The 26,768-nt window shown below is 47.5% G+C and overlaps 1 protein-coding gene across 1 annotated transcript; it reads right to left on the bottom strand.

Annotated features, from left to right (window-relative positions):
• Positions 1–1,212: 1,212 nt before the first annotated feature.
• LOC139384703 (adaptor related protein complex 3 subunit sigma 2) lies at positions 1,213–26,121 on the bottom strand. The gene is made up of 6 exons (XM_071129533.1): positions 25,988–26,121; positions 25,365–25,456; positions 24,856–24,967; positions 21,355–21,426; positions 4,219–4,326; positions 1,213–2,125 (listed from the first exon to the last, which is right to left on the bottom strand). Exons 1-6 carry the CDS (start codon positions 26,054–26,056, stop codon positions 2,000–2,002), a joined length of 579 nt encoding a protein of 192 aa, XP_070985634.1. The 5' UTR covers positions 26,057–26,121; the 3' UTR covers positions 1,213–1,999.
• Between the last annotated feature and the right edge of the window lie 647 nt (positions 26,122–26,768).

The following is a 26,768-nucleotide window of genomic DNA, read 5'->3' as shown; positions in this document are numbered from 1 at the left end:
TAATGTCCTGACAGAGGGTTAGAGGGATAATGTCCTGACAGAAGGATGGAGGGGTAATGTCCTGACAGAAGGTTGGAGGGATAATGTCCTGACAGAAGGTTGGAGGGATAATGTCCCGACAGAAGGATGGAGGAATAATATCCCGGCAGAAGCATGGCGGGATAATGTCCTGACAGGACATTATCCCCCATCCTTCTAACAGAGGGTTATAGGGCTAATGTCCTGACAGAAGGATGGAGGGATAATGTCCTGACAGAAGGATGGAGGGATAATGTCCCGACAGAATGATGGAGGGATAATGTCCCGACAGAATGATGGAGGGATAATGTCCCGACAGAAAGATTGGGGGATAATGTGCCGACAGAAGGATGGGGGGATAATGTCCTAACAGAGGGTTATAGGGTGAATGTCCTAACAGAGGGTTATAGGGTGAATGTCCTGACAGAAACATGGAGGGATAATGTCCCGACAGAAGGAAGGGGGGATAATGTCCTGACAGAAGGATGGGGGGGGATAATGTCCTGACAGAATGATGGGGGGATAATGTCCTGACAGAATGATGGGGGGATCATGTCTTGACAGAAGGATAGATGGATAATGTCCCGACAGAAGGATGGGGGGATAATGTCCCGACAGAAGAATGGAGGGATAATGTCCCGACAGAAGGATGGAGGGATAATGTCCCGACAGAAGGATGGAGGGATAATGTCCCGACAGAAGGATGAGGGGATAATGTCCTGACAGAAGGATGAGGGGATAATGTCCTGACAGAAGAATGGATGGATAATGTCCTGACAGAGGGTTATAGGGCTAATGTCCTGACAGAAGGATGGCGGGATAATGTCCTGACAGAGGGTTATAGGGCTAATGTCCTGACAGAAGCATGGGGGATAATGTCCTGACAGAAGGATGGAGGGATAATGTCCTGACAGAGGGTTATAGGGCTAATGTCCTGACAGAAGGATGGAGGGATAATGTCCTCACAGAATGATGGAGGGATAATGTCCTGACAGAGGAAGGAGGGATAATGTCCCGACAGAAGGATGGGGGGATAATGTCCTGACAGAAGGATAGATGGATAATGTCCTGACAGAAGGATGGAGGGATAATGTCCTGACAGAGGATGGAGCGATAATGTCCTGACAGAGGAAAAAGCTGGTTGTGATTTCATTAATAGAAAAGCAGTGGTGTATTATTTAGTTGTATCATCAATAACACAGCACAGTAACAATTAACCTGTCCAACATACAGTCAGCCTCCTCCCTCGCTGTTCTGCACTGCCTATACACCATATATAGTGCACTACCTATACACCCTATTCCATATATAGTGCACTACCTATACACCCTATTCCCTATATAGTGCACTACCTATACACCCTATTCCATACATAGTGCACTACCTATACACCCTATTCCCTATATAGTGCACTACCTATAGACCCTATATAGTGCACTACCTATACACCCTATTCCATACATAGTGCACTACCTATACACCCTATTCCCTATATAGTGCACTAACTATAGACCCTATATAGTGCACTACCTATAGACCCTATTCCATACATAGTGCACTACCTATACACCCTATTCCCTATATAGTGCACTACCTATAGACCCTATTCCATATATAGTGCACTACCTATACACCCTATTCCCTATATAGTGCACTATTTTTGACCAGGGCCCATAGGAAGACATACTATATAGGTCATATAGTGTGTCTCACATCTTATAGTGCACTGATATATAGTGTAGTGCACTACTTTAGACCAGAAGGGCAGAAGCCCCCATAGGGCTCTGGTTAAAAGTAGTGCACTATATAGGGAATAGGGTGACATAGGGCTCTGGTCTAAAGTAGTGCACTATATAGGGTGCCATAGGGCTCTGGTCTAAAGTAGTGCACTATATAGGGTGCCATAGGGCTCTAGTCTAAAGTAGTGTACTATATGGGGAATAGGGTGCCGTTTGGGCCTAGCACCTGCTCCGCTCCCTGGTCAGAAGGGAGAGAGGCTGGGCACTTTGATATTGATGTCTCCGATGTTGATGTTGCGAGGCATTTCTGGGAGGTTGATGTTCTTGACGGCGGAGACAGCCCGCGCCGGCGCTGCAGAGAAGCCCCCCTGAAACAGACACAACTCTGCTTTGAGGATTTTCTACACCAGCTGTGGAGATGATGAAATACACAGCAATGAAATTAACTCATCAGGTGTAATAGAGAGAGGAGACTAAAGGGTCTGGTTATGGACATCACGCATGAATCTACAGTAGGCTTCATCTCTGTCTGGGAGACCAGGGGTCGTATTCACTAGGAACAGAAAGGAACTCATCAGGTGTAATAGAGAGAGGAGACTAAAGGGTCTGGTTATGGACATCGTGCATGAATCTACAGTAGGCTTCATCTCTGTCTGGGAACCTAGGAACGTTCATCTCTGTGTGGGAGACCAGGGGTCGTATTCACTAGGAACAGAAAGGAACTTATCAGGTGTAATAGAGAGAGGACATTAAGGGGTCTGGTTATGGACATCATGTTGAATCTACAGTAGGCTTCATCTCTGTCTGGGAGACCAGGGGTCTTATTCACTAGGAACCGAGGAACGTTCATCTCTGTCTGGGAGACCAGGGGTCTTATTCACTAGGAACAGAAAGGAACTCATCAGGTGTAATAGAGAGAGGACATTAGGGGGTCTGGTTATGGACATCATGTTGAATCTACAGTAGGCTTCATCTCTGTCTGGGAGACCAGGGGTCTTATTCACTAGGAACCGAGGAACGTTCATCTCTGTCTGGGAGACCAGGGGTCGTTTTCACTAGGAACAGAAAGGAACTCATCAGGTGTAATAGAGAGAGGACATTAGGGGGTCTGGTTATGGACATCATGTTGAATCTACAGTAGGCTTCATCTCTGTCTGGGAGACCAGGGGTCTTATTCACTAGGAACCGAGGAACGTTCATCTCTGTCTGGGAGACCAGGGTCGTATTCACTAGGAACAGAAAGGTCTAGAGTCTAGACTAACAGCCCTAAAGGTCTAGAGTCTAGACTAACAGCCCTAAAGGTCTAGAGTCTAGACTAACAGCCCTAAAGGTCTAGAGTCTAGACTAACAGCCCTAAAGGTCTAGAGTCTAGACTAACAACCCTAAAGGTCTAGAGTCTAGACTAACAGCCCTAAAGGTCTAGAGTCTAGAATAACAGCCCTAAAGGTCTAGAGTCTAGAATAACAGCCCTAAAGGACTAACTACAGGGCCAGTCACCAGACTAACAGAGGACTAACAACAGGGCCAGTCACCAGACTAACAGAGGACTAACAACAGGACCAGTCACCAGACGAACAGAGGACTCTAACTACAGGACCAGTCACCAGACTAACAGAGGACTAACTACAGGGCCAGTCACCAGACTAACAGAGGACTAACAACAGGACCAGTCACCAGACTAACAGAGGACTAACTACAGGGCCAGTCACCAGACTAACAGAGGACTAACAACAGGGCCAGTCACCAGACTAACAGAGGACTAACAACAGGGCCAGTCACCAGACTAACAGAGGACTAACAACAGGACCAGTCACCAGACTAACAGAGGAATAACAACAGGACCAGTCACCAGACGAACAGAGGACTAACTACAGGACCAGTCACCAGACTAACAGAGGACTAACAACAGGGCCAGTCACCAGACTAACAGAGGACTAACAACAGGGCCAGTCACCAGACAAACAGAGGACAGACTAACTACAGAACCAGTCACCAGACTAACAGAGGACTAACTACAGGACCAGTCACCAGACTAACAGAGGACTAACTACAGGACCAGTGAACAGACTAACAGAGGACTAACAACAGGACCAGTCACCAGACTAACAGAGGACTAACTACAGGACCAGTGAACAGACTAACAGAGGACTAACTACAGGGCCAGTCACCAGACTAAGAGAGGACTAACAACAGGGCCAGTCACCAGACTAACAGAGGACTAACTACAGGACCAGTCACCAGACTAACAGAGGACTAACTACAGGACCAGTCACCAGACTAACAGAGGACTAACTACAGGACCAGTCACCAGACTAACAGAGGACTAACTACAGGGCCAGTCACCAGTCTAACAGAGGACTAACTACAGGACCAGTCACCAGACTAACAGAGGACTAACTACAGGACCAGTCACCAGACTAACAAAGGACTAACTACAGGACCAATAAGTGAACTGACTAACCTCTGATTTCTCCATGCGGTTCTGCAGCTCTACCTGGCCCACGATCTCATTCATGTTGGTCTCCAGCACCATCCCCCCCATCACCACCTCCTGAAGGATGAAGTGGACCTGCAAAGGATAGGTATATAACAAGGTAATGTAGCAGACCTGTAAATGATAGGTATATAACAAGGTAATGTAGGGGACCTGTAAATGATAGTTATATAACAAGATAATGTATCAGGGTTGTAAATGATAGTTATATAACAAGGTAATGTAGTGGACCTGTAAATGATAGGTATATAACAAGGTAATGTAGTGGACCTGTAAATGATAGGTATATAACAAGGTAATGTAGCAGACCTGTAAAGGATAGGTATATAACAAGGTAATGTAGTGGACCTGTAAATGATAGGTATATAACAAGGTAATGTAGTGGACCTGTAAATGATAGGTATATAACAAGGTAATGTAGTGGACCTGTAAATGATAGGTATATAACAAGGTAATGTAGCAGACCTGTAAAGGATAGGTATATAACAAGGTAATGTAGTGGACCTGTAAATGATAGTTATATAACAAGGTAATGTAGTGGACCTGTAAATGATAGGTATATAACAAGGTAATGTAGTGGACCTGTAAATGATAGGTATATAACAAGGTAATGTAGTGGACCTGTAAATGATAGGTATATAACAAGGTAATGTAGTGGACCTGTAAATGATAGGTATATAACAAGGTAATGTAGTGGACCTGTAAATGATAGGTATATAACAAGGTAATGTAGCAGACCTGTAAAGGATAGGTATATAACAAGGTAATGTAGTGGACCTGTAAATGATAGGTATATAACAAGGTAATGTAGCAGACCTGTAAAGGATAGGTATATAACAAGGTAATGTAGTGGACCTGTAAATGATAGTTATATAACAAGGTAATGTAGTGTACCTGTAAATGATAGGTATATAACAAGGTAATGTAGTGGACCTGTATATAGCCTCCACATTGACTCTGTACCGGTACCCCCTGTATATAGCCTCCACATTGACTCTGTACCGGTACCCCCTGTATATAGCCTCCACATTGACTCTGTACCGGTACCCCCTGTATATAGCCTCCACATTGACTCTGTACCGGTACCCCCTGTATATAGCCTCCACATTGACTCTGTACCGGTACCCCCTGTATATAGCCTCCACATTGACTCTGTACCGGTACCCCCTGTATATAGCCTCCATATTGACTCTGTACCAGTACCCCCTGTATATAGCCTCCACATTGACTCTGTACTGGTACCCCCTGTATATAGCCTCCACATTGACTCTGTACCGGTACCCCCTGTATATAGCCTCCACATTGACTCTGTACCGGTACCACCTGTATATAGCCTCCACATTGACTCTGTACAGGTACCCCCTGTATATAGCCTCCACATTGACTCTGTACTGGTACCACCTGTATATAGCCTCCACATTGACTCTGTACCGTAACACCCTGTATATAGCCTCCACATTGACTCTGTACCGGTACCCCCTGTATATAGCCTCCACATTGACTCTGTACCGGTACCCCCTGTATATAGCCTCCACATTGACTTTGTACCGTAACACCCTGTATATAGCCTCCATATTGACTTTGTACCGTAACACCCTGTATATAGCCTCCATATTGACTTTGTACCAGTACCCCCTGTATATAGCTTCCACATTGACTCTGTACCGGTACCCCCTGTATATAGCCTCCATATTGACTCTGTACCGTAACACCCTGTATTTAGCCTCCACATTGACTCTGTACCGTAACACCCTGAAAATAGTCTACACATTGACTCTGTACCGATACCCCCTGTATATAGCCTCCACACTGACTCTGTACCGGTACCCCTGTATATAGCCTCCACATTGACTCTGTACCGGTACCCCCTGTATATAGCTTCCACATTGACTCTGTACGGGTACCCCCTGTATATAGCCTCCATATTGACTCTGTACCGTAACACCCTGTATATAGCCTCCACATTGACTCTGTACCGTAACACCCTGTATATAGCCTCCACATTGACTCTGTACCAGTACCCCCTGTATATAGCCTCCACACTGACTCTGTACCAGTACCCCCTGTATATAGCCTCCACATTGACTCTGTACCGGTACCCCCTGTATATAGCCTCCACATTGACTCTGTACTGGTACCACCTGTATTTAGCCTCCACATTGACTCTGTACCGGTACCCCCTGTATATAGCCTCCACATTGACTCTGTACCGGTACCACCTGTATATAGCCTCCACATTGACTCTGTACCGGTACCCCCTGTATATAGCTTCCACATTGACTCTGTACCGGTACCCCCTGTATATAGCCTCCATATTGACTCTGTACCGTAACACCCTGAAAATAGTCTCCACATTGACTCTGTACCGATACCCCCTGTATATAGCCTCCACACTGACTCTGTACCGGTACCCCTGTATATAGCCTCCACATTGACTCTGTACCGGTACCCCCTGTATATAGCTTCCACATTGACTCTGTACCGGTACCCCCTGTATATAGCCTCCATATTGACTCTGTACCGTAACACCCTGTATATAGCCTCCACATTGACTCTGTACCGTAACACCCTGAAAATAGTCTCCACACTGACTCTGTACCGATACCCCCTGTATATAGCCTCCACATTGACTCTGTACCGGTACCACCTGTATATAGCCTCCACATTGACTCTGTATCGGTACCCCCTGTATATACCCTCCACATTGACTTTGTACCGGTACCCCCTGTATATAGCCTCCACATTGACTCTGCACCGGTATCCCCTGTATATAGCCTCCACATTGACTCTGTACCGGTACCCCCTGTATATAGCCTCCACATTGACTCTGCACCGGTACCCCCTGTATATAGCCTCCACATTGACTTTGTACCAGTACCCCCTGTATATAGCCTCCACATTGACTCTGCACCGGTATCCCCTGTATATAGCCTCCACATTGACTCTGTATCGGTACCCCCTGTATATAGCCTCCACATTGACTTTGTACCAGTACCCCCTGTATATAGCCTCCACATTGACTCTGCACCGGTATCCCCTGTATATAGCCTCCACATTGACTCTGTACCGGTACCCCCTGTATATAGCCTCCACATTGACTCTGTACCGGTTCCCCCCTGTATATAGCCTCCACATTGACTCTGTACCGGTACCACCTGTATATAGCCTCCACATTGACTCTGTACCGGTACCCCCTGTATATAGCTTCCACATTGACTCTGTACCGGTACCCCCTGTATATAGCCTCCATATTGACTCTGTACCGTAACACCCTGTATTTAGCCTCCACATTGACTCTGTACCGTAACACCCTGAAAATAGTCTCCACATTGACTCTGTACCGATACCCCCTGTATATAGCCTCCACACTGACTCTGTACCGGTACCCCTGTATATAGCCTCCACATTGACTCTGTACCGGTACCCCCTGTATATAGCCTCCACATTGACTCTGTACCGGTACCCCCTGTATATAGCCTCCATATTGACTCTGTACCGTAACACCCTGTATATAGCCTCCACATTGACTCTGTACCGGTACCTCCTGTAAATAGCCTCCACATTGACTCTGTACCGGTACCTCCTGTATATAGCCTCCACATTGACTCTGTACCGGTACCCCCTGTATATAGCCTCCACATTGACTCTGTACCGGTACCCCCTGTATATAGCCTCCATATTGACTCTGTACCGTAACACCCTGAATATAGCCTCCACATTGACTCTGTACCGGTACCTCCTGTATATAGCCTCCACATTGACTCTGTACCGGTACCTCCTGTATATAGCCTCCACATTGACTCTGTACCGGTATCCCCTGTATATAGCCTCCACATTGACTCTGTACCGGTACCCCCTGTATATAGCCTCCACACTGACTCTGTACCAGTACCCCCTGTATATAGCCTCCACATTGACTCTGTACCGGTACCCCCTGTATATAGCCTCCACATTGACTCTGTACTGGTACCACCTGTATATAGCCTCCACATTGACTCTGTACCGGTACCCCCTGCATATAGCCTCCACATTGACTCTGTACCGGTACCCCCTGTATATAGCTTCCACATTGACTCTGTACCGGTACCCCCTGTATATAGCCTCCATATTGACTCTGTACCGTAACACCCTGTATATAGCCTCCACATTGACTCTGTACCGTAACACCCTGAAAATAGTCTCCACATTGACTCTGTACCGATACCCCCTGTATATAGCCTCCACACTGACTCTGTACCGGTACCCCTGTATATAGCCTCCACATTGACTCTGTACCGGTACCCCCTGTATATAGCCTCCATATTGACTCTGTACCGTAACACCCTGAAAATAGTCTCCACATTGACTCTGTACCGATACCCCCTGTATATAGCCTCCACACTGACTCTGTACCGGTACCCCTGTATATAGCCTCCACATTGACTCTGTACCGGTACCCCCTGTATATAGCTTCCACATTGACTCTGTACCGGTACCCCCTGTATATAGCCTCCATATTGACTCTGTACCGTAACACCCTGTATATAGCCTCCACATTGACTCTGTACCGTAACACCCTGAAAATAGTCTCCACATTGACTCTGTACCGATACCCCCTGTATATAGCCTCCACATTGACTCTGTACCGGTACCACCTGTATATAGCCTCCACATTGACTCTGTATCGGTACCCCCTGTATATACCCTCCACATTGACTTTGTACCGGTACCCCCTGTATATAGCCTCCACATTGACTCTGCACCGGTATCCCCTGTATATAGCCTCCACATTGACTCTGTACCGGTACCCCCTGTATATAGCCTCCACATTGACTCTGCACCGGTACCCCCTGTATATAGCCTCCACATTGACTTTGTACCAGTACCCCCTGTATATAGCCTCCACATTGACTCTGCACCGGTATCCCCTGTATATAGCCTCCACATTGACTCTGTATCGGTACCCCCTGTATATAGCCTCCACATTGACTTTGTACCAGTACCCCCTGTATATAGCCTCCACATTGACTCTGCACCGGTATCCCCTGTATATAGCCTCCACATTGACTCTGTACCGGTACCCCCTGTATATAGCCTCCACATTGACTCTGTACCGGTTCCCCCCTGTATATAGCCTCCACATTGACTCTGTACCGGTACCACCTGTATATAGCCTCCACATTGACTCTGTACCGGTACCCCCTGTATATAGCTTCCACATTGACTCTGTACCGGTACCCCCTGTATATAGCCTCCATATTGACTCTGTACCGTAACACCCTGTATTTAGCCTCCACATTGACTCTGTACCGTAACACCCTGAAAATAGTCTCCACATTGACTCTGTACCGATACCCCCTGTATATAGCCTCCACACTGACTCTGTACCGGTACCCCTGTATATAGCCTCCACATTGACTCTGTACCGGTACCCCCTGTATATAGCCTCCACATTGACTCTGTACTGGTACCCCCTGTATATAGCCTCCATATTGACTCTGTACCGTAACACCCTGTATATAGCCTCCACATTGACTCTGTACCGGTACCTCCTGTATATAGCCTCCACATTGACTCTGTACCGGTACCTCCTGTATATAGCCTCCACATTGACTCTGTACCGGTACCCCCTGTATATAGCCTCCACATTGACTCTGTACCGGTACCCCCTGTATATAGCCTCCATATTGACTCTGTACCGTAACACCCTGTATATAGCCTCCACATTGACTCTGTACCGGTACCTCCTGTATATAGCCTCCACATTGACTCTGTACCGGTACCTCCTGTATATAGCCTCCACATTGACTCTGTACCGGTATCCCCTGTATATAGCCTCCACATTGACTCTGTACCGGTACCCCCTGTATATAGCCTCCACACTGACTCTGTACCAGTACCCCCTGTATATAGCCTCCACATTGACTCTGTACCGGTACCCCCTGTATATAGCCTCCACATTGACTCTGTACTGGTACCACCTGTATATAGCCTCCACATTGACTCTGTACCGGTACCCCCTGCATATAGCCTCCACATTGACTCTGTACCGGTACCCCCTGTATATAGCTTCCACATTGACTCTGTACCGGTACCCCCTGTATATAGCCTCCATATTGACTCTGTACCGTAACACCCTGTATATAGCCTCCACATTGACTCTGTACCGTAACACCCTGAAAATAGTCTCCACATTGACTCTGTACCGATACCCCCTGTATATAGCCTCCACACTGACTCTGTACCGGTACCCCTGTATATAGCCTCCACATTGACTCTGTACCGGTACCCCCTGTATATAGCTTCCACATTGACTCTGTACCGGTACCCCCTGTATATAGCCTCCATATTGACTCTGTACCGTAACACCCTGTATATAGCCTCCACATTGACTCTGTACCGTAACACCCTGAAAATAGTCTCCACATTGACTCTGTACCGATACCCCCTGTATATAGCCTCCACACTGACTCTGTACCGGTACCCCTGTATATAGCCTCCACATTGACTCTGTACCGGTACCCCCTGTATATAGCTTCCACATTGACTCTGTACCGGTACCCCCTGTATATAGCCTCCATATTGACTCTGTACCGTAACACCCTGTATATAGCCTCCACATTGACTCTGTACCGTAACACCCTGAAAATAGTCTCCACATTGACTCTGTACCGATACCCCCTGTATATAGCCTCCACACTGACTCTGTACCGGTACCCCTGTATATAGCCTCGACATTGACTCTGTACCGGTACCCCCTGTATATAGCCTCCACATTGACTCTGTACCAGTACCACCCTGTATATAGCCTCCACATTGACTCTGTACCGGTACCCCCTGTATATAGCCTCCACATTGACTTTGTACCAGTACCCCCTGTATATAGCCTCCACATTGACTCTGTACCGGTACCACCTGTATATAGCCTCCACATTGACTCTGTACCGGTACCCCCTGTATATAGCTTCCACATTGACTCTGTACCGGTACCCCCTGTATATAGCCTCCACATTGACTCTGTACCGTAACACCCTGTATTTAGCCTCCACATTGACTCTGTACCGTAACACCCTGAAAATAGTCTCCACATTGACTCTGTACCGGTACCACCTGTATATAGCCTCCACATTGACTCTGTACCGGTACCACCTGTATATAGCCTCCACATTGACTCTGTACCGGTACCCCCTGTATATAGCCTCCACATTGACTCTGTACTGGTACCACCTGTATATAGCCTCCACATTGACTCTGTACCGGTACCCCCTGTATATAGCCTCCACATTGACTCTGTACCGGTACCCCCTGTATATAGCCTCCATATTGACTCTGTACCAGTACCCCCTGTATATAGCCTCCACATTGACTCTGTACTGGTACCCCCTGTATATAGCCTCCACATTGACTCTGTACCGGTACCCCCTGTATATAGCCTCCATATTGACTCTGTACCGTAACACCCTGTATATAGCCTCAACATTGACTCTGTACCGTAACACCCTGAAAATAGTCTCCACATTGACTCTGTACCGATACCCCCTGTATATAGCCTCCACATTGACTCTGTACCGGTACCCCCTGTTTATAGCCTCCACATTGACTCTGTACCGGTACCCCCTGTATATAGCCTCCACACTGACTCTGTACCGGTACCCCTGTATATAGCCTCCACATTGACTCTGTACCGGTACCCCTGTATATAGCCTCCACATTGACTCTGTACCGGTACCCCTGTATATAGTCTCCACATTGACTCTGTACCGGTACCCCCTGTTTATAGCCTCCACATTGACTCTGTACCGGTACCCCCTGTATATAGCCTCCACACTGACTCTGTACCGGTACCCCTGTATATAGCCTCCACATTGACTCTGTACCGGTACCCCCTGTATATAGCTTCCACATTGACTCTGTACCGGTACCCCCTGTATATAGCCTCCATATTGACTCTGTACCGTAACACCCTGTATATAGCCTCCACATTGACTCTGTACCGTAACACCCTGAAAATAGTCTCCACATTGACTCTGTACCGATACCCCCTGTATATAGCCTCCACATTGACTCTGTACCGGTACCACCTGTATATAGCCTCCACATTGACTCTGTACCGGTACCCCCTGTATATAGCCTCCACATTGACTCTGTACCAGTACCCCCTGTATATAGCCTCCACATTGACTCTGTACCGGTACCCCCTGTATATAGCCTCCACATTGACTCTGTACCGGTACCCCCTGTATATAGCCTCCACATTGACTCTGTACCAGTACCCCCTGTATATAGCCTCCACATTGACTCTGTACCGGTACCCCCTGTATATAGCCTCCACATTGACTCTGTACCGGTACCCCCTGTATATAGCCTCCACATTGACTCTGTACCAGTACCCCCTGTATATAGCCTCCACATTGACTCTGTACCAGTACCCCCTGTATATAGCCTCCACATTGACTCTGTACCGTAATACCCTGTATATAGCCTCCACATTGACTCTGTACCGTAACACCCTGTATATAGCCTCCACATTGACTCTGTACCGTAATACCCTGTATTTTTGCTTGTTATTGTTATTTACTGCTTCTCTTTAATTATTTGTTATTCTTATCTCTTACTTTTTGTTGTTGGTTAGGGGCTTGTAAGTCAGCATTTCACTGTGAGGTCTACACCTGTTGGTTAGGGGCTTGTAAGTCAGCATTTCACTGTGAGGTCTACACCTGTTGTATTCGGCGCATGTGACAAATAACGTGTCCAAATGTGTCCAAAACAAGGCCAATACGTTTCTATGGGTTTTTTTGGACCTACGCTTGTCACCTGCCTTCCTGCCTTTGGGACAACAACTCCCTTTGTTAGGGCAGAGACGTGCATCTCTCCATTACACACAGATCTCTGGTGTAAACGGGGAGGTGCACAGAGGAGGGAAGGAGACCTAAAAGACAACATGAGAACAAGCGGAAATAAACGCTCATAAAATTGAAAAATAACAAGACTCGATTCTGCGATACAGGCATTTGGAATATTGCGCAAAAACATCTAGAGCAGGGTTAGGGTTAGTTAGATCACCTGAGCTGAGCCAGAGGGCAGACTGACCATCTACTACCTGAGCTGAGCCAGAGGGCAGACTGAGCTGAGCCAGAGGGCAGACTGAGCATCTACCACCTGAGCTGAGCCAGAGGGCAGACTGAGCATCTACCACCTGAGCGGAGCCATAGGGTAGACTGAGCATCTACCACCTGAGCTGAGTCGGAGGGCAGACTGATCATCTTCCACCTGAGCTGAGCCGGAGGGCAGACTGAGCTGAGCCAGAGGGCATACTGATAATCTACTACCTGAGCTGAGCCAGAGGGCAGACTGATCATCTACTACCTGAGCTGAGCCATAGGGCAGACTGAGCTGAACTGAGCCAGAGGGCAGACTGAGCATATACCACCTGAGCTGAGCCAGAGGGCAGACTGATCATCTACCACCTGAGCTGAGCCAGAGGGCAGACTGATAATCTACCACCTGAGCTGAGCCAGAGGGCAGACTGATCATCTACCACCTGAGCTGAGCCAGAGGGCAGACTGATAATCTACCACCTGAGCTGAGCCAGAGGGCAGACTGATCATCTACCACCTGAGCTAATCCATAGGGCAGACTGAGCATCTACCACCTGAGCTGAGCCATAGGGCAGACTGAACATCTACCATCTGAGCTGAGCCATAGGACAGACTGACATCTACCATCTGAGCTGAGCCATAGGACAGACTGATCATCTATCACTTGAGCTGAGCCATATGGCTGACTGAGCATCTACCATCTGAGCTGAGCCATAGGACAGACTGATCATCTACCACCTGAGCTGAGCCATAGGACAGACTGATCATCTATCACTTGAGCTGAGCCATGTCAAAATATTGTCAGTGAGTATAACAGAACTGATATTGCAGGCGAAATCCTGAGGAAAATCCAATCAGGAAGTGCCTCTTATTTTGAAACCGTTGTGTTCCTATGCACCCCCATTGGCCATTGAAAGGGATATCAACCAGATTCCTTTTTCTACGTATTCCCTAAGGTGTCTACAGCATTTAGACGTAGTTTCACGCCTTTATGTTGAAGAATGAGCGTAAACGACTACATTGCGTGAGTGGCCAGCTGAGGGCTCTCAGAGTGAATCTTGCGTAAAATACAGAGGTAGTCATTTTTCCTCTCGCTCCTACTGAAAAGTCAATTGTCCCGGTTGATATATTATCGAATAGATATTTGAAAAACACCTTGAGGATTGATTGTAAAAAACGTTTGCCATGTTTCTGTTGATATTATGGATATAATTTGGATTTATTTTGGGGCGTTGTCGTTACCGCTATTTCCGGTGGATTTCTGAACATAACGTGACAAACAAACGGAGGTATTTTGGGTATAAAATAATCTTTATGGAACAAAATGAACATTTGCTGTCTAACTGGGAGTCTCGTCAGTGAAAACATCCGAAGATCATCAAAGGTAAACGGTTAATTTGATTGATTTTCTGATTTTCGTGACCAAGCTTCCTGCTGCTAGCTGGACATAATGCTATGCTAGGCTATCGATAAACTTACACAAACGCTTGTCTTGATTTGGCTGTAAAGCATAATTTATAAATCTGAGATGACAGGGTGATTAACAAAAGGCTAAGCTGTGTTTCACTATATTTCAGTTGTGGGTAGTTCCGCGGTGGACCATCCTGGTCTATATCCTGTCTACTGATCAGAACAGCCTGTTAACACGGTGGACCATCCTGGTCTATATCCTGTCTACTGATCAGAACAGCCTGTTAACACGGTGGACCATCCTGGTCTATACCCTGTCTACTGATCAGAACAGCCTGTTAACACGGTGGACCATCCTGGTCTATATCCTGTCTATTGATCAGAACAACCTGTTATTTTTCTGCTGTTGAAAGTGAATAAACACATCAGACTGCAATGACAGGTGGTTGTCATAATAAATTCTAGTCAGTTACTTACATTTGGTAAACAAGGTTATAATGAAGGTTTAAATCCTGGCATGTTATTGTTTTACATGTTGCTCAAGCTTTGAAAGGTGTTCCTGTGAGAGGAAAACAGATGGTGGAAGTTAGAGGGTGTTAGCTAAACATACTGGAAGGTGTTCCTGTGAGAGGAAAACAGATGCTGACTGTTAGCTAAACATACTCAGATAAGTCTAGAGTAGCAGCGGAGCAGTCAGATAGTAGAAAGTACTAAAAACTATTGGTTTTAATTCCATCAGCAGCTTTCTCCAACACTGCCATCACTGGACACAACTAGAATCTCATTCTGTGACATGAAAGGTGGAAGAGTTAGAACTGCACCTAGCTTCTCAACTCCGCCTAGCCTAGCTTCTCAACTCCGCCTAGCCTAGCTTCTCAACTCCGCCTAGCCTAGCTTCTCAACTCCGCCTAGCCTAGCTTCTCAACTCCGCCTAGCCTAGCTTCTCAACTCCGCCTAGCCTAGCCTCTCAACTCCGCCTAGCCTAGCCTCTCAACTCCGCCTAGCCTAGCTTCTCAACTCCGCCTAGCCTAGCTTCTCAACTCCGCCTAGCCTAGCTTCTCAACTCCGCCTAGCCTAGCTTCTCAACTCCGCCTAGCCTAGCTTCTCAACTCCGCCTAGCCTAGCTTCTCAACTCCGCCTAGCCTAGCTTCTCAACTCCGCCTAGCCTAGCTTCTCAACTCCGCCTAGCCTAGCTTCTCAACTCCGCCTAGCCTAGCTTCTCAACTCCGCCTAGCCTAGCTTCTCAACTCCGCCTAGCCTAGCTTCTCAACTCCGCCTAGCCTCTCAACTCCGCCTAGCCTCTCAACTCCGCCTAGCCTCTCAACTCCGCCTAGCCTCTCAACTCCGCTTGGCGGAATGTGTTGTGGTCAATTCCATTTAAATTCCAGTCAATTTAGGAAGTACACTGAAATTCCAATTCTCTTCAATGCTTTTTAATCGGGTGTACTCTCTGAATTAACTGGAATTGAGCTCAACTCTGGTTGTGGTATGTGATGGTTGGGGTGAAAATGTACCAGAGAATAGATGGTTGGTGACCTCTGCCCCAACACACAGTACAAATGGGTTTTAAATAGTCCTCCAGTCAAATCCCAGATAGACCCAGAGCCCCTACCAATCGACAGTTCCTCCAGTCAATCCCAGATAGATCCTGAGCCCCTCCAGTCAATCACAGATAGACCTAGAGCCCCTCCAGTCAATCACAGATAGACCCAGAGGCCCTACCCATTGACAGTTCCTCCAGTCAATCACAGATAGACCCAGAGCCCCTACCAATCGACAGTTCCTCTAGTCAATCCCAGATAGATCCTGAGCCCCTCCAGTCAATCACAGATAGACCTAGAGCCCCTCCAGTCAATCACAGATAGACCCAGAGCCCCTACCCATTGACAGTTCCTCCAGTCAATCACAGATAGACCCAGAGCCCCTACCCATTGACAGTTCCTACTAATTGGTTATAGGGAATGGTTCAACCACCACACTCTCTGTAGAAACTAATATAGAACGTTGCTCCCCATAGCAGAACAATCGTGGGTCTACATATTCCTCTGTATCAGTACATGTTGCAGGTAAACTTTGCATGATAAAAAATGTGTCACACAGGCTGCATTTCTGCCTGCTCAGATACACACGAAAACATTAAGTGAACCCGGGAATTGATCGAAAATCGCTCAGAAACGCACAAACAAGACCAACAATGCAATATAATATGACTTACATTTTCAGTTACTAGGCCTAAATGAAACCAAGATGGCTCTGACCACGCTGGTATGCTCTGCCCATCTGATACCTCCAACAGACCTAGGTCAGCCCCTCTGATACCTCCAACAGACCAAGGTCAGGCCCTCTGATACCTCCAACAGACCTAGGTCAGCCCCTCTGAAACCTCCAACAGACCTAGGTCAGCCATCTGACCTCCAACAGACCTAGGTCAGCCATCTGACCTCCAACAGACCTAGGTCAGCACCTCAGACATCCAACAGACCTAGGTCAGCCCCTCAGACCTACAACAGACCTAGGTGAGCCCCTCTGATACCTTCAACAGATCTAGGTCAGCCACTCAGACCTCCAACAGACCTAAGTCAGCCCCTCAGACCTCCAACAAACCCAGGTAAGCCCATCAGATACCTCCAACATACCTAGGTCAGCCCCTCTGAGACCTCCAACAGACCTTGGTCAGCCCCTCTGATACCTTCAACAGACCTAGGTCAGCCCCTCAGACCTCCAACAGACCTCCAACAGATCTAGGTCAGCCCCTCAGACCTCCAACAGACCTCCAACAGACCTAGGTGAGCCCCTCTGATACCTTCAACAGACCTAGGTCAGCCCCTCAGACCTCCAACAGACCTCCAACAGATCTAGGTCAGCCCCTCAGACCTCCAACAGACCTCCAACAGACCTAGGTCAGCCCCTCAGACCTCCAACAGACCTCCAACAGACCTAGGTCAGCCCATCAGACCCCAGACCTCCAACAGACCTAGGTCAGCCCCTCAGAGACCTCCAACAGACCTAGGTCAGCCCCTCAGACCTCCAACAGACCTCCAACAGACCTAGGTCAGCCCATCAGACCCCAGACCTCCAACAGACCTAGGTCAGCCCCTCAGAGACCTCAAACAGACCTAGGTCAGCCCCTCTGATACCTCCAACAGACCAAGGTGAGGCCCTCTGATACCTCCAACAGACCTAGGTAAGCCCCTCTGATACCTCCAACAGACCTAGGTAAGCCCCTCTGATACTTCCAACAGACCTAGGTCAGCCCCTCTGAAACCTCCAACAGACCTAGGTCAGCCATCTGACCTCCAACAGACCTAGGTCAGCCATCTGACCTCCAACAGACCTAGGTCAGACCTCGGCCCTCCAACAGACCTAGGTCAGCCCCTCAGACATCCAACAGACCTAGGTCAGCCCCTCAGACCTACAACAGACCTAGGTGAGCCCCTCAGACCTCCAACAAACCTAGGTCAGCCCCTCTGAAACCTCCAACAGACCTAGGTCAGCCATCTGACCTCCAACAGACCTAGGTCAGCCATCTGACCTCCAACAGACCTAGGTCAGACCTCGGCCCTCCAACAGACCTAGGTCAGCCCCTCAGACCTCCAACAGACCTCCAACAGACCTAGGTCAGCCCATCAGACCCCAGACCTCCAACAGACCTAGGTCAGCCCCTCTGATACCTCCAACAGACCAAGGTAAGCCCCTCTGATACTTCCAACAGACCTAGGTCAGCCCCTCTGATACTTCCAACAGACCTAGGTCAGCCCCTCTGAAACCTCCAACAGACCTAGGTCAGCCATCTGACCTCCAACAGACCTAGGTCAGACCTCGGCCCTCCAACAGACCTAGGTCAGCCCCTCAGACCTACAACAGACCTAGGTCAGCCCCTCAGACCTACAACAGACCTAGGTGAGCCCCTCAGACCTCCAACAGACCTAGGTCAGCGCCTCTGAAACCTCCAACAGACCTAGGTCAGCCATCTGACCTCCAACAGACCTAGGTCAGCCATCTGACCTCCAACAGACCTAGGTCAGACCTCGGCCCTCCAACAGACCTAGGTCAGCCCCTCAGACCTCCAACAGACCTCCAACAGACCTAGGTCAGCCCATCAGACCCCAGACCTCCAACAGACCTAGGTCAGCCCCTCAGAGACCTCAAACAGACCTAGGTCAGCCCCTCTGATACCTCCAACAGACCAAGGTGAGGCCCTCTGATACCTCCAACAGACCTAGGTAAGCCCCTCTGATACCTCCAACAGACCTAGGTAAGCCCCTCTGATACTTCCAACAGACCTAGGTCAGCCCCTCTGAAACCTCCAACAGACCTAGGTCAGCCATCTGACCTCCAACAGACCTAGGTCAGCCATCTGACCTCCAACAGACCTAGGTCAGCCCCTCAGACATCCAACAGACCTAGGTCAGCCCCTCAGACCTACAACAGACCTAGGTGAGCCCCTCAGACCTCCAACAGACCTAGGTCAGCCCCTCTGAAACCTCCAACAGACCTAGGTCAGCCATCTGACCTCCAACAGACCTAGGTCAGCCATCTGACCTCCAACAGACCTAGGTCAGACCTCGGCCCTCCAACAGACCTAGGTCAGCCCCTCAGACATCCAACAGACCTAGGTCAGCCCCTCAGACCTACAACAGACCTAGGTGAGCCCCTCAGACCTACAACAGACCTAGGTGAGCCCCTCTGATACCTTCAACAGATCTAGGTCAGCCCCTCAGACCTCCAACAGACCTCCAACAGACCTAGGTCAGCCCCTCTGATACCTTCAACAGACCTAGGTCAGCCGCTCTGATACCTCCAACAGACCTAGGTCAGCCCATCAGACCTCCAACAGACCTAGGTCAGGCCCTCAGACCTCCAACAGACCTAGGTCAGCCCCTCAGACCTCCAACAGACCTAAGTCAGCCCCTCAGACCTCCAACAAACCCAGGTAAGCCCATCAGATACCTCCAACAGACCTAGGTCAGCCCCTCAGACCTCCAACAGACCTCCAACAGACCTAGGTCAGCCCCTCAGACCTCCAACAGACCTCCAACAGACCTAGGTCAGCCCATCAGACCCCAGACCTCCAACAGACCTAGGTCAGCCCCTCAGAGACCTCCAACAGACCTAGGTCAGCCCCTCAGATACCTACAACAGACCTAGGTCAGCCCCTCAGACACCTACAACAGACCTAGGTCAGCCCCTCAGACCTCCAACAGACCTAGGTCAGCCCCTCAGACCTCCAACAGACCTAGGTCAGCCCCTCAGACCTCCAACAGACCTAGGTCAGCCCCTCAGACCTCCAACAGACCTAGGTCAGCCCATCAGACCTCCAAAAGACCTAGGTCAGCCCATCAGACCTCCAAAAGACCTAGGTCAGCCCCTCAGACCTCCAACAGACCTAGGTCAGCCCCTCAGACCTCCAACATACCTAGGTCAGCCCATCAGACCTCAGACCTCCAACAGACCTAGGTCAGCCCCTCAGACCTCCAACAGACCTAGGTCAGCCCCTCAGACACCTACAACAGACCTAGGTCAGCCCCTCAGACCTCCAACAGACCTAGGTCAGCCCCTCAGACCTCCAACAGACCTAGGTCAGCCCCTCAGACCTCCAACATACCTAGGTCAGCCCATCAGACCTCAGACCTCCAACAGACCTAGGTCAGCCCCTCAGATACCTCCAACAGACCTAGGTCAGCCCCTCAGAGACCTCCAACAGATCAAGGTCAGGCCCTCTGATACCTCCAACAGATCAAGGTCAGGCCCTCTGATACCTCCAACAGACCTAGGTCAGCCCATCAGATACCTCCAACAGACCTAGGTCAGCCCATCAGATACCTCCAACAGACCTAGGTCAGCCCCTCAGACCTCCAACAGACCTAGGTCAGCCCCTCAGACCTCCAACAGACCTAGGTCAGCCCCTCAGACCTCCAACAGACCTAGGTCAGCCCCTCAGACCTCCAACAGACCTAGGTCAGCACCTCAGACCTCCAACAGACCTAGGTCAGCCCCTCAGATACCTCCAACAGACCTAGGTCAGCCCCTCAGAGACCTCCAACAGATCAAGGTCAGCCCCTCAGACCTCCAACAGACCTAGGTCAGCCCCTCAGACCTCCAACCGACCTAGGTCAGCCCATCAGACCTCCAACCGACCTAGGTCAGCCCATCAGACCTCCAACAGACCTAGGTCAGCCCCTCAGACCTCCAACAGACCTAGGTCAGCCCCTCAGACCTCCAACAGACCTAGGTCAGCCCCTCAGACCTCCAACAGACCTAGGTCAGCCCCTCAGACCTCCAACAGACCTAGGTCAGCCCCTCAGACCTCCAACAGACCTAGGTCAGCCCCTCAGACCTCCAACAGACCTAGGCCTGTACTACCTGTTTCATCTAGGCTGCCTCAGCAAGGCTTCCCCTGCTACTACCTAGCTCCACACAGCAGGGTTTCAGCTAGGCTGCCTCAGCAAGGCTTCCCCTGCTAGTCAATCCCTCCTGAAGGCTTTCCTCATGTTGAATGCATATTGTGTCTATAAACCAGCTGCCATGTTATACACAGAAGTGTATTTATTACTCTAATGCATCAAAGAGTGTCACAAGCTGACCTTGTAAATGATGTCCATGGACTTGAACTCACCTTATCCATGTGGAAAATGAGGTCCAGTTCACAGACGTTCTCAAAGCATTTGTCCAGAGTTTCCACGAACACCTACAGAGGAGATATTGTCAAGTCATCCATCTTATGTTAAGTATACAGTCCCAGTCAAAGGTTTGGACACCTACTCATTCCAGGGTTTTTCTTTATTTTCAGTATTTACTACATTGTAGAATAATAGTGAAGTCATCAAAACTATGCAATAACACATATCACATATCATATCATATCAGGTAGTAACCAAAAAAATGTTTTTAAAGTGTTGAACAAATCAAAATATATTTTAAATTCTTCAAAGTAGCCACCCTTTGCCTTGACAGCTTTGCATTATCTTGACATTCTCTCAACCAGCTTCACCTGGAATGCTTTTCCAACAGTCTTGAAGGAGTTCCCACATATGCTGAGCACTTTTTGGCTGCTTTCCCTTCACTCTGCGGTCCAACACATCCCAAACCATCTCAATTGGGTTGAGGTCGGGTGATTGTGGAGGCCAGGTCATAGTTTTGATCTCTTCACTATTATTTTACAATGTAGAAAATAGTAAAAAAAATAAAGAAAAACCCTGGAATGAGTAGGTGTTCTAGAACCCTGGAATGAGTAGGTGTTCTAGAACCCTGGAATGAGTAGGTGTTCTAGAACCCTGGAATGAGTAGGTGTGTCTGGTAATGGTAATGTATGTAAGAATGATCTTTGATGTAATACACAACCTACAGTGCATTCGTTAAGACCTCTTCTCTTGTTACCCATGTTGTTACATTACAGCCTTATTGTAAAATGGATTAAATCTACAAACTACACACCATAACGACAAAGACAAAACAGGATATTAGAAATAAAAAAACTGAAATATCAGATTTACATTTACAAGTATTCAGAATCTCTGCTATGAGACTAACTCGAGCTCAGGTGCATCCTGTTTCCATTGATCATGCTTGATGATGTTTCTACAACTTGGCTATATACAGGGTGTTACGGTACAGAATCAATGTGGAGACTATATACAGGGGTACCGGTACAGAGTCAATGTGGAGGCTATATACAGGGGTACCGGTACAGAGTCAATGTGGAGAATATATACAGGGGGTACCGGTACAGAGTCAATGTGGAGGCTATATACAGGGGGTACCGGTACAGAGTCAATATGGAGAATATATACAGGGGGTACTGGTACAGAGTCAATGTGGATGCTATATACAGGGGGTACTGGTACAGAGTCAATGTGGAGGCTATATACAGGGTGTTACGGTACAGAATCAATGTGGAGGCTATATACAGGGGTACCGGTACAGAGTCAATGTGGAGGCTATATACAGGGGTACCGGTACAGAGTCAATGTGGAGAATATATACAGGGGGTACCGGTACAGAGTCAATGTGGAGGCAATATACAGGGGGTACCGGTACAGAGTCAATATGGAGAATATATACAGGGGGTACTGGTACAGAGTCAATGTGGATGCTATATACAGGGGGTACTGGTACAGAGTCAATGTGGAGGCTATATACAGGGGTACCGGTACAGAGTCAATGTGGAGGCTATATACAGGGTGTTAGGGTACAGAGTAAATGTGGAGAATATATACAGGGGGTACCGGTACAGAGTCAATGTGGAGGCTATATACAGGGGTACCGGTACAGAGTCAATGTGGAGGCTATATACAGGGTGTTACGGTACAGAATCAATGTGGAGGCTATATACAGGGGTACCGGTACAGAGTCAATGTGGAGGCTATATACAGGGTGTTAGGGTACAGAGTCAATGTGGAGGCTATATACAGGGGGTACCGGTACAGAGTCAATGTGGAGGCTATATACAGGGGGTACCGGTACAGAGTCAATGTGGAGGCTATATACAGGGGGTACCGGTACAGAGTCAATGTGGAGGCTATATACAGGGGGTACTGGTACAGAGTAAATGTGGAGAATATATACAGGGGGTACCGGTACAGAGTAAATGTGGAGAATATATACAGGGTGTTACGGTACAGAGTAAATGTGGAGAATATATACAGGGGGTACCGGTACAGAGTCAATATGGAGAATATATACAGGGGGTACTGGTACAGAGTCAATATGGAGAATATATACAGGGGGTACCGGTACAGAGTCAATGTGGAGAATATATACAGGGGGTACCGGTACAGAGTCAATGTGCCAGTTCGTCGAGGTAATACCTACATGTCGGTAGAGTTAAAGTTACTTTGCATAGATAATAAACAAAGTCTGCCCAGCAGCTGGGTTGGGTTTTTACGCTCAACAGTTTCCCGTGTGTATCAAGATTGGTCCACCACCCCATGGGCATCCAGCCAATTTGACGCAACTGTGGGAAGCATTGGAGTCAACATGGGCCAGCATCCCTGTGGAACGCTTTCAACACCTTGTAGTCCACGCCTGGAGGAGTTGAGGCTGTTCTGAGGGCTAAAGGGGGAGGTGCTCCTCAATATTAGGAAGGTGTTCTTAATGTTTTGTACACTCAGTGTATATTTGCTCAATACACACCCATCAGTAGGCTTTACAATGTCATGTATCGTGAGTTCAAGGGTCATTAGTGGTCACCGAAGATCAAGACAAGAAGCGTATCTAAAGCATATCCCGACTTGTCATAACCTTGAACAGCAACTCCACCACCACACAATCAAAAACAATACAGGTTTGAAAGCGTTGTCTTCTGTCTATTTAATGATATGTTTGCATTGAAAGTGGATACAGGTCATCAACTTGAACCCACCCCAACTACCACCACCATAAAAACATTCAAGTGTTTGAAAGCACTGCATCTCAGTGCTAGAGGCGTCACTACAGACCCTGGTTCAATTCCAGGCTGTATCACTACCGGCTGTGATTGCGAGTCCTATAGGGCTGACTGTCTGGGAAAGGAGAGGTGAGTGGACAGTACAGCTGACTGTCTGTATAGATGGTAACACAACCCTACTGTTCTACAGAGTTATAGATGGTAACACAACCCTACTGTTCTACAGAGTTATAGATGGTAACACAACCCTGCTGTTCTACAGAGTTATAGATGGTAACACAACCCTACTGTTCTACAGAGTTATAGATGGTAACACAACCCTACTGTTCTACAGAGTTATAGATGGTAACACAACCCTGCTGTTCTACAGAGTTATAGATGGTAACACAACCCTACTGTTCTACAGAGTTATAGATGGTAACACAACCCTGCTGTTCTACAGAGTTATAGATGGTAACACAACCCTACTGTTCTACAGAGTTATAGATGGTAACACAACCCTACTGTTCTACAGAGTTATAGATGGTAACACAACCCTGCTGTTCTACAGAGTTATAGATGGTAACACAACCCTACTGTTCTACAGAGTTATAGATGGTAACACAACCCTGCTGTTCTACAGAGTTATAGATGGTAACACAACCCTGCTGTTCTACAGAGTTATAGATGGTAACACAACCCTACTGTTCTACAGAGTTATAGATGGTAACATAGCAACAGTTGCCAACCCACCTGTATTAGATCCAGAATACCGAGCTCACTCTCAGAGGAGTCCACACAGAACACAAAGTACAGTGTTGCGTAGTGCCGGTAGATCAACTTGTAGTCCGAGCCACCGATCAGACTGCAAATAGAGAAATTATATTATTAGTCTATTCTGCCATGTCTGATTCGGTCCAACTTAACTCATCTGCCACGGAATTGATGATGGATTGCCGGTCATATGAGCTGAACACTTCGGTCAAACAATACTTCTCATTTAACAACCCAGGATAAATCTTTAGTCACAATGACCAACTGAGCTTGCCCAGTTGGTCTATAGGCTACAGTCTAGGTAGGTCTACATCATATAGTCACCACAGAAGCACAATACCCCAATACAAGCCATAGATACCTATATAGCTGCCTCCTGGGTGGTTCATTGAATCATTAACGCATCTTTTTTATTTCGCTGATTGTTTCATCAAGAATGTATATTTTGGTTAATTTAACCAGCTAGTAATGCTAACGATAGCTGTTACCTTCCCCCCTCCAAGAAGTTGCAGACGTTGTCGTCCCTCTTCGACACCAGATGGAAAGTCTCTCGAATGATCTGCTGCTGCACATCTTCAGCCTGAGAAGAAATATGTCTTTGTAAATGGAGTTCATAGCCAATTTATCAATCTAAATGAAAGAGCTAACTTCAGCTAGCGGTCAGGCAGCAGTAAACCAGCCCCCCTGGAGGTTGGCCATCTTTTTATTTTATTTTACCTTTATTTAACTAGGCAAGTCAGTTAAGAACAAATTCTTATTTTCAATGACGGCCTAGGAACAGTAGGTTAACTGCCTGTTCAGGGGCAGAACGACAGATTTGTACCTTGTCAGCTCGGGGATTTGAACTTGCAACCTTTCGGTTTCTAGTCCAACGCTCTAACCACTAGGTTACCCTGCTGTTGGGTACATTGATATTCGTAGCTGTCAACAAATATATAAGCAACTTAGCTAGTTAGGTATATAAATGTCAATAAATCACATCTCATGATGATGACAATATAGATTATTGATTAGTTAGCCTCCAGCTAGCATACCATAAGTGCACTAAAAGCTGGCAAATAAGACAGACATAGCTAACAAACTGTAGCAGTTCATAGATTTGGTTACTTACAAAATATTCATAAAATCTGATGAGTCGTGGTTTCCCATGGTTGTTAAATATTAAAATAGCTTTAATCATATTTAGCTGTAAATGTCTCAAATGACTTAATAACAGACTTGCAGTCAGCTGTCCACCTGGCGGATGTGTTGATACGTAGATTTTGCCGGTTCTTCTTCTTCGCTGTGGTTTATTGACAGACTCCACTCATAAACTGTATTGCTGCCACCTACTGTACGGAGTAGTACAAATACACACAATAACAAAAACAAATGTAGAGGAACAAACCTTTAACAAAAACTAAAAGTGTACTATTCAGATCCCTACACAGGCTCTGGAATCTGGGAGGGGGGGAACCTCTTTATTCAGTCCCTGTAACATATCAGCTGCAAAGTCCTGGAGATCCAGAAATCTCTTTGCTGCCTTCACAATGATGCTTTATTGGTTTGTCCAGTGCAGTTTATCACTTGCACTATAAACTCCTTCTCCTGCATGGCATTCACTGCAGACTGTGGGACATCCACTACCATCTCCTCTCTACTCACTCCAGCTATTTTCACTGCCTCCACATAGGAGACCTGCTAGATGGCCCTGACCTCCTTCATCCATACAGGGCACTCCGGAACGTGATTCCCATCACAACAACATGCTTAATCTGACTCTTCAACTACTACATAGTTATTCCTTTGACCAACACGTGCCACGTGTCCAAACTTTTTACAATTGTAACAATTCTGTACATACGGTCTCACCTCATATCTCACATACCCAAGTTTAACATGTCAGGAGAACC

Source organism: Oncorhynchus clarkii, chromosome 26, assembly GCF_045791955.1.
Source record: "Oncorhynchus clarkii lewisi isolate Uvic-CL-2024 chromosome 26, UVic_Ocla_1.0, whole genome shotgun sequence".
NCBI lineage: Eukaryota > Metazoa > Chordata > Actinopteri > Salmoniformes > Salmonidae > Oncorhynchus > Oncorhynchus clarkii.
This window is presented reverse-complemented; position numbering and strand designations above follow the sequence as displayed.